Source organism: Notolepis coatsorum (genome assembly GCF_963971535.1).
Source record: "Notolepis coatsorum genome assembly, chromosome: 11".
NCBI classification, from domain to species: Eukaryota; Metazoa; Chordata; class Actinopteri; order Aulopiformes; family Paralepididae; genus Notolepis; species Notolepis coatsorum.
This window is the reverse complement of record NC_140175.1, coordinates 21,588,164-21,598,163: the sequence shown is the minus strand read 5'-3', so window position 1 is coordinate 21,598,163 and position 10,000 is coordinate 21,588,164. Positions and strand designations below refer to the sequence as shown.

General features: G+C 45.0%; 1 protein-coding gene across 1 annotated transcript in view; it reads left to right on the top strand.

The window, feature by feature from the left end:
- The window catches only part of garnl3 (GTPase activating Rap/RanGAP domain like 3), a gene marked incomplete at both ends in the record, with an annotated part of 57,063 nt that overhangs the window by 1,005 nt on the left and 46,058 nt on the right, over positions 1 to 10,000 (top strand). Inside the window, 6 exon segments of the mRNA XM_084324815.1 lie at positions 530 to 629; positions 5,599 to 5,717; positions 7,812 to 7,834; positions 7,836 to 7,871; positions 8,708 to 8,771; positions 8,930 to 8,956. Of these exon segments, the coding sequence (XP_084180941.1) occupies positions 530 to 629; positions 5,599 to 5,717; positions 7,812 to 7,834; positions 7,836 to 7,871; positions 8,708 to 8,771; positions 8,930 to 8,956 (369 nt within the window).

Here is a 10,000-nt window from a genome sequence, read left to right as displayed (position 1 = left end):
AACAAACATGACCATGTTCACGTCTTAAACTCATACTGATGCCTTAGTTTTGGTTTTAAATTGCATATCATCATTAATTTATTTATTGTCACACAGAGCAGAAGAATTTTGCCAAAACAAACCAATAGTATCCAGCTGCAGAACGGCGGACCAGCCACAATCTCAGACCCAAACGCATTTCCTTTGATTTAATTATACATCAAATGATTTATGTCAAGGATTGCAATGCCTCGCTTGAATGAAGTTAACTTTTCACCTGGATAACGTCAACATTCAGGGTGAATGTAATGTGAGAAATTCGGATACTTTTTTTTTTTTTTTTTTTTTTGATCGGATCGGGAAAGATCGGTATCGGTAGATACTCAAAATCACATGATCGGGATCGGATCGGGAACAAACATTTTTTATCGGGACATCCCTAGTCCAAACTGTTCCCTACCAACAGAATTCCAGTGAAACCGTTTCTATAATCCTAACGTTCTCCACCGCACTCTGTAATTTTCCGTGTGTGTGTGTGTTACTCCCTCAGACTACGGACCACACCCCAGGAACCTGGCGGAGAACCGATGTCCACCTGGAAAACCCAGAGTACCACACCAGATGGTTCTTCAAATACTTCCTGGGAAAAGGTCAGTCCTGGGTCACTATACTCACACAGACACTCTCTCTCTCACTCTCTCTCTCACTCACTCACTCACTCACTCACTCACTCACTCACTCACTCACTCACTCACTCACCCACTCACTCACTCACTCACTCACTCACTCACTCACTCACTCACTCACTCACTCACTCACTCACTCACTCACTCACTCACTCACTCACTCACTCTCTCTCACTCACTCACTCACTCACTCACTCACTCACTCACCCACACCCATTCACAGAAAGACAGATAAGAACCAAACGGAGACATAGAAAGAGGCTGAGAAAGATTCTACCCCCCCCCACCCCAGGCCCCCCCCCCCCCACCCCCCACCCCCCATGAGATATAAGATAATTAGGATGCGACTTGCTCCTCTTGTTATAACCCTGTCAACATGTGAGCAGTGTAGCTCTCCACAGACTAGCAGGAGGGGAGCAGCCATCGTGGAGGTTGTTAAAACGGCATTACCCGTCCTCATCCCCGTCCTCATACCCGTCCCTATCCTCGTACCCGTCCCTGTCCCTGTCCCCGTCCTCACCCTCGCCCTGGTCTCCGTTCTCGTCTTGGCCTGCGCTCACAGGCTATAGCCACCTCAGCAAGCTCTCTAAGCGAGGACAGAGTCTATGTTTATTTTTTTTGGTCCACTTTTTTCTCCCATTTTCTTTTTTCTCCCATCCCAATTTCGTATCATCCAATTCAACCCTCCCCTGTCTCGAACGCTGTTTCTTGCCTCCCACAAGCCGGCTGCAATGTGGACTAAGTCATACATAGCACGAGTCCCCTCCGATACTCGAGGTAGCAGCCGTCGCATCTTTTCACCTGCACAGCGCGATCTTTCAGAGTCAGGGGTCTGCGCTTTGGAGGGACACCGCCCCCATCGCTTCCTGATTCTACTGCGCAGGCGCACCAACCGACCTGTAGGAGTCGCTGTCCACAACGCCCGATCCCCACCCATCAGTTTCCCACCCCCTAATACTGCCAAATGTATTAGTATGAACGACCAGCTAAACTGAAAGCAATGTGGAGAGCTGGGCTCGAACCCAGCGTCTCCAGCATTGGAGGTGAGCGCCTTGCCCACTGCACCACCTAGCCGCCCGGACAGAGTCTATGTTTGACTAAAGCTCTAATCTGGATTTTTTATAATTTTTTTTACAAATAATGCACATCCATGAGGAGTTTGCCTTGCAGGTGGAGAATACGCTTTTCTGGATATCCCCATTTTTTTTTTTAATGTTTGTTTACTTTGGGATTCCGGATTGGGCATTTAACTGTTCTAAATAGAGGGATAGTTCAGGTTTTTGGAACCCTAGCCCTATTTCTTACTTAGCAGTGATGTTGTTAATTGGTCGTTTCTCAGCAAACAGTCCATGCTGTTCCTCATACTAGCTCAGATTGTTAGCCACAAACCCACGCAAAGTCAATGGGGTCAAGCTCCTGACTGGGCCGACTGCCCAGATAGCAAACTGACATAGAAATAACGCTGGATCAATGTTGAAACGCCAATGTAAATAACATTAATCAACATTGAAATTGAGTTGTCAACATTGATTCAATGTCACGTTTTTTCCAGCATGAAAAAAGGCCATCAGTTGTCAACATTAATTCAACGCTGAATCGAAATGTAATTTTCCAACCTCAACCAAAATGTAGAAGATGTCATTTCAACATTGAATCAATATCACTTTGCTCTCTGGGTGAGTCTCCCTGAAATCAAATCTGTGTGTAGTAAATTTCAGCAAGTTTCAGTCAACTCGTACAGACAAGAGCTTGACCCCATTGACTTTTGCAATTGGTTTTGTGGCTAATTATCCAGAGCTAGTATGAGGAACAGCATGGGTTGTGCTGAGAAAGGACTCCACCAAATAAACATCATCATTGATAAGTAAGAGATACTGTACGGCTGGATGTCCAACAATCAGAAGTATTGTTTTAAATTGATCAGATGTTTGAGTGAAAAGAAGGAGAACTGGAGAGTGAGATGATGGATGATGAAGATAAACAAGAGGGGAAGAGCATCACCAGAGAAAAGTCTAGTCTCTCCTCCTGGTCTAGTCTCTCCTGGTATCTCCTGGTCTAGTCTCTCCTGGTCTAGTCTCTCCTGATCTAGTCTAGTCTATTCTGGTCTCTCCTGGTCTAGTCTCTCCTGGTCTAGTCTCTCCTGATCTAGTCTAGTCTATTCTGGTCTCTCCTGGTCTAGTCTCTCCTGATCTAGTCTAGTCTATTCTGGTCTCTCCTGGTCTAGTCTCTCCTGGTCTAGTCTCTCCTGATCTAGTCTAGTCTATTCTGGTCTCTCCTGGTCTAGTCTCTCCTGGTCTAGTCTCTCCTGATCTAGTCTAGTATATTCTGGTCTCTCCTGGTCTAGTCTAGTCTATTCTGGTCTAGTCTCTCCTGGTCTAGTCTCAGTCTCCTGGTATCTCCTGATCTAGTCTAGTCTATTCTGGTCTAGTCTCTCCTAGTCTAGTCTCTCCTGATCTAGTCTCAGTATCCTGGTATCTCCTGGTCTAGTCTCTCCTAGTCTAGTCTCTCCTGATCTAGTCTCAGTATCCTGGTATCTCCTGGTCTAGTCTCTCCTGGTCTAGTCTCTCCTGATCTAGTCTATTCTGGTCTGATTGATTGATTGATTGATTGAAAACTTTTTTTTTTATCCACCTTTTCTCCCATTTTCTATATTTTCTCCCATCCCAATTTCGTATCATCCAATTCAACCCTCCCCTGTCACGGACGCTGTTTCTTGCCTCCCACAAGCCGGCTGCAATGTGGACTAAGTCATACATAGCACAAGTCCCCTCTGGTACTTGAGGTAACAGCAGTCGCATCTTTTCACCTGCGCAGCTCGATCTCTCAGTGGCGAGGAGTAACGCGTGGGAGGCTCACGCTGCCACCGACACTTCCTGATTCTACTGCGCAGGCGCACCAACCGACCTGTAGGAGTCGCTGTCCACAACGCCCGATCCCCACCCATCAGTTTCCCACCCCCTAATACTGCCAATGTGTATTAGTATGAACGACCAGCTAAACTGAAAGCAATGTGGAACGCTGGGCTCGAACAGGCAAGCCCAGCGTCTCCGTCATTCGTGGCGAGCGCCTTGCCCACTACGCCACTTGGGCCGGCGGCCGCCCCGATTGATTGAAAACTTTATTAACAGAATGGGTACAGTACAGTACAGCTCAATACATACAATTGTTAAGGGGATGCAGACCAGAGAAAGACTTTAGTCTTGTTTACATCAGGGGACACTGTACACTGTACATTGGAATACTGACAAAGCCATACTTGGTCATTTACTGTACATTGGAGGGGGTTAGGTTAGGACATTTGTAGGGGCCAGTTTCTAATTGCAGTCTCCCGTAGGTGTTCTTTGAGAGTGTTTTTGAAAGTGGGTAGTGATTCACATTCCTTTACAGCTTTGGGTAGGGCGTTCCACATTGATTGATTGCGAAACGTGTTTAGTCCCTTGTTTGAGCCGAATCTGGGTTTAACATGATTTGTGGAGCTCCCTCTGGTGTTGTGATCGTGGTATTCACTGTCTAGTCTCTCCTGGTCTAGTCTCCTGATCTAGTCTATTCTGGTCTACTCTCTCCTGATCTAGTCTATTCTGGTCTACTCTCTCCTGATCTAGTCTCTCCTGGTCTAGTCTGTCCTGGCCTAGTCTAGTCTCGGGTCTATATTATATATTGCAGTATATATTTTTGTGTCTGGCCCCTAGTTAGCTGTGCTGTTTCTTGGTGGCACCAGTATGGCTTTTTGTGGAAAATACCAATATTCACTTTTATTGGCCAATAATACTGATACCAACCAGTGCGAGAATTGAAGTCCAAACGCAGGTACCCCTCTCTCAGCCTGACTGATCTGTCATGGAACGGAAGGTGAGGAGAAACGAAAAGGAGGAGGAGGAGGAGGAGAGAAGTAGATGCTGAGAGAGGGGTAGTATCCGGCAGGCTGATGCAGAGGAGAGGAAGACACACACTGTGTAGCCGCAGTATTTAATTGGGTTTGGGGGGCGTCTGCTCGGGCTCTGGAGATGTTGCCCCGTCAACCACGGAGGCCGAGGGATGAATGTGGAACTCAACGCTTGCCGGGTTGTCAGGGGACCTTTGTTCACGTCGCACACGGAGAGAGAAAGGGAGTGGGGGGGGGCGTAATGAAATACTGAAAGAAAGGGGGGGGGGGGGGGATAATGAAAGTAAGAGGAGCCGAGAATGTTAAGAAAATAAGTGAATGAGAGAGAGAGAGAGAGAGTGAGTGAATGAGAGAGAGAGAGAGAGAGAGAGAGAGAGCGAGAGAGAGAGAGAGAGAGAGAGAGAGAGAGGTGAATACCTACACATGCCTCAGGGCACTCTGGCCCCCGACTGTTGCCACCGGTTACCTCCTCCCAGGAAAGCAGACAGACAATGGAATTAGTCGTAGAGAGCAAACAAACAAAAAGTCATGTTTATCAAAGGAATAGAGAGACGGATTTGACTTGACAACAAGAGTAAACAAATGGACGCCGTTGTGATTTCCTGTCGGGTATTGATATTAGCAAACAGACAGCGGCGACAGGAAATGAACGTGGGTGCAAGCTGTTCCCTTAGCAATGCAATTCCACTGGCTCCATCTATAGGCAACACTTCTTTCTGTAAGTCAGTATTGCGATTATGTGGACAGAAAAGTATAATCTCATTGTGAAGCTAATTCATTATTCATTCATGAATTATTGTGTGTGTGTGTGTGTGTGTGTGTGTGTGTGTGCGTGTGCGTGTGCGTGTGTGTGTGTGTACATGCTTGCACATAGCTTCATGCACATACATTTATTTGTCTTCCTCGTTCATTCGCTGAGCTAATCCTGAAGAAGGCCCCTCTGGTCGACGACACACTGATCCATTAAATATGTATTAATTAAACATTTCTTTACGCAGTGTGTCATCATCAATATCTTATTGTTATTCCTTTGTCCTTTCTCCCCCTCAGTCCATCAGAACTACGTCGGCACGGACGCAGAGAAGAACCCCTTCTACCTGTCGGTGGTTCTTTCGGACCAGAACAACCAGAGGGTCCCTCAGTACCGGGCCATCCTCTGGAGGAAGACCGTGAGTCGTGATGACGTTATGACACTAGTAGTAGCTGTTATATCATTATGGCTCCCTTGAAATATTCATTAGCAAATATTTATTACAAAATAATATGTATTATTATTATCCAATCATTATTTTGTAATCGTATCTGATCATTATTTTGTTATAATATCTGATCATTATTTTTGTTATAATATCTGATCATTATTTTTGTTATAATATCTGATCATTATTTTGAAATGTGCAGCCAGCTGCTCTCGGCACAGAAGCCACTGTAAATATCATACGGCTTCATTATGTATAGCATCCAGCTCTCTGTATAAGCAGTGTAGATACTCCATCCAGCTCTCTGTATGACCTGTAGAGGGAGGTTTGCCCTGGGTGGGAGGTTCAAAGGGTCAAAGTGGGTATAAAACAGGAGGAAAGACTGTCAAGTTTTAAACTGTGGATACCAAACAGAGAAGGTAAAGACGACTTTGAACTGTTGAACAGTAATCCAGAAAATTTTTATTGCACTGTAAAATATATATCTTTTTTTAATCTATTCTATTCCAAAATTTTATTGCACTGCACTATTGCACTATTTTACTCTGTCTATTTTATCTTACTCTTTTTATTATTGTCTATTTAAAACTGAATCAAACCATAAACAAGGTGGCCTGTTGGGATGTTATATCCTAATGTAAAAAACTGTGATTTTGTATGTCTGCACTTTATGTGCTCATTTTATGCCTGTCTTTTTTCTGTTGTGAAGCACTTTGAGCTGCAGTTTCTGTATGAAAGGTGCTATACAAATAAAGTTTATTATTATTATTATTATTATTATTATTATTATTATTATAGATACTCCATCCAGGTATTATTTCAGCACCCAGCCCTCTGTATGACCTGTAGATACTCCATCCAGGTCTTGTTTCAGCTTCCAGCTCTCTGTATGACCTGTAGATACTCCACTCAGGTCTTAATCCAGCATCCAGCTGAATAGCCTGATTAGGATGCATCACCTCAGGCTGATCACATTGATTGGTCTTATCTCTGTTCGTCACAGTCTCACCAGTCCGGGCTCTCGTCAATGAACAAGACCACGTGGTTTGGTTTGATGTCATTTGGCCCGGTCATTTGTAGTCATTCCATGATTGGTTGAAACCTGTGTTGTGTATTTTCATTTATTTTATTTTATTTAGTTTTTAAAGGAACACGCCAACATTTTGGGAAATTCGCTTATTTAACATCTTCCCTGGAGTTAGACAAGAAGATACATACCTTTGTCGTCTCTGTGCATGCATTAGGCTTAGGGAACGCCTGCACCGTTAGCCTAGCTTAGCGTCATTCACTGGAAGTAGGTTACACATTTAGCCTAGTTCCCAACAGTCACGAAATACACTCCAAATACAATCGAAATACAACTCCAAAACGTTCCTGTAAACATGTTGTGACCTGTGTATTTACCACGTGGAGAAATAAAAAATAATTGAATTAGACATTTCCATTTTCTAAGCAGATATACTCGGAATTTTTTTTTTGGCCGAACCACTGCTGTCTGGGCTCAGTGATTTCACGTCACCAGTGCTACTTTCTACTTTCTAGACTTCTGGTGGATCCTGCTGCACTTCACCCTAATCGATAAATGACTGTTAAATAAATATTTATAAATTAATAAATCACTGTCGTGACTGTTGGGAACTAGGCTAAATGTGTAACCTACTTCCAGTGAATGACGCTAAGCTAGGCTAACGGTGCAGGCGTTCCCGATGCCTAATGCACGCACAGAGACGACAAAGGTATGTATCTTCTTGTCTAACTCCAGGGAAGATGTTAAATAAGCTAATTTCCCAAAATGTTGGAGTGTTCCTTTTAGAACATACCTTTATTTATTTTTTTTGTCTTGGTACTTTGGTCACAGGGAAAAAAAAGTGTCCTCAAATGATTCATATTTGCATAAAATCTTTGCTAAAAACTACATACCTTTTACTTAGTCTCTACACAATAGCCTGCAAAGTCAATGTTAGGTCAGAGGAATAGCCGCGTGGTGAATGTGGTCCCCCTGAGAAAATAGCTTGAAAATCACTGGTTCTTCCATCTCTCCTTGCCCCCCCCCCCCCCCCCCAGGGTACTCTGAAGATCAGTCTGCCGCCCCACCAAAACACTATCCGTCAAGTCCATCTTAAGGTGAGAACCCTTTACCCCCCTGGCTGCCCAGAGACACACTCCTCCCCGCCCCCGGCTGCAGTCTATTGTATTTCATATTCTGTCGTCGTCGACTGGGGTTTCATGCGTCAGGACAGGAAATCCCCCCGTATCCAATGTTATTTATCCATTCAGCCCCTTTGAGGGGGTCAGGCTCTTCCTCCTGTTTGCTAATCCCCTCCTCCCTTTCTCCCTTTCTCCCTCGCTACACACCCCCGCCATCACCTCCCCTCCTCCCTTTCTCCCTCGCTACACACCACCTCCCCTCCTCCCTTTCTCCCTCGCTACACACCACCTCCCCTCCTCCCTTTCTCCCTTTCTCCCTCGCTACACACCACCTCCCCTCCTCCCTTTCTCCCTCGCTACACACCACCTCCCCTCCTCCCTTTCTCCCTTTCTCCCTCGCTACACACCCCCACTATCACCTCCCCTCCTCCCTTTCTCCCTCGCTACACACCACCTCCCCTCCTCCTTTTCTCCCTCGCTACACCTCCACCATCATCATCTCCCCTCCTCCCTTTCTCCCTCGCTACACACCACCTCCCTCCTCCCTTTCTCCCTCTCTACACACCACCTCCCCTCCTCCCTTTCTCCCTCACTACACACCACCCCACCATCATCTCCCCTCCTCTCCTTTCTCCCTCACTACACCACCACCACCATCATCCCCTCCTCCCTTTCTCCCTCACTACACACCTCCACCATCATCACCTCCTCCCTTTCTCCCTCGCTACACCTCCACCTCCACCATCTCCCCTCCTCTCCTTTCTCCCTCACTACACCACCTCCACCATCTCCCCTCCTCTCCTTTCTCCCAGTGCGATGAACTTGGACAGGTTTGAGAAAGGCCCCAGGGAGATCCTCAACCCGGAGATCCAGAAGGTGAGAAGCAGCGCTACACTTTATGAAACGTGGTGCCTGACCGTGACGGGGTCATGTCATCATCACCGTACACTTGTCTCTGCGCTCTGTCCTCTTGAGTACGAGACAGGACGGTCACAGAGACCAGAGTTAAACTGATAACTGTTTCCCTCCCGCAGGATCTACTGGTGTTGGAGGAACAAGAGGTAGGAACGTTAGGCTTCACTAATGATCCTGCTTTCCTAGTTTTAGTTTTAGTTTTATTGGTTGGTTGATTGGTTGGTTGGTTGGATGATTGATTGATTGATTGGTTGAATGATTGGTTGGTTGGTTGATTGATTGACTGGTTGGTTGATTGATTGATTGACTGGTTGGTTGATTGATTGACTAGTTGGTTGGTTTATTGATTAACTGGTTGGTTGATTGATTGATTGATTGACTGGTTGGTTATTGATTGACTGGTTGGTTGATTGATGAATTGATTGGTTGGTTGATTGACTGGTTGGTTGATTGATTGATTGACTGGTTGGTTTATTGATTGATTGACTGGTTGATTGATTGATTGACTGGTTGGTTGATTGATTGATTGACTACGACTAGTTGGTTGGTTGATTGATTGACTAGTTGGTTGGTTGATTGACTGGTTGGTTGACTGGTTGGTTGATTGATTGACTGGTTGGTTGATTGATTGATTGATTGATTGATTGACTGGTTGGTTGATTGATTGACTAGTTGGTTGGTTGATTGATTAACTGGTTGGTTGATTGATTGATTGACTGGTTGGTTATTAATTAACTGGTTGGTTGATTGATGAATTGATTGGCTGGTTGATTGACTGGTTGGTTGATTGATTGATTGATTGATTGACTAGTTGGTTTATTGATTGATTGACTGGTTGGTTGATTGATTGACTGGTTGGTTGATTGATTGATTGACTATGACTAGTTGGTTGGTTGATTGATTGACTAGTTGGTTGGTTGGTTGGTTGATTGACTGGTTGGTTGATTGATTGACTGGTTGGTTGATTGATTGACTGGTTGATGGATTGATTGACTGGTTGGTTGGTTGATTGATTGACTGGTTGGTTGGTTGATTGATTGACTAGTTGGTTGGTTGGTTGGTTGATTGACTGGTTGGTTGATTGATTGACTGGTTGGTTGATTGATTGACTGGTTGATTGATTGATTGATTGACTGGTTGGTTGGTTGATTGATTGACTGGTTGGTTGATTGATTGATCGATTGATTGAT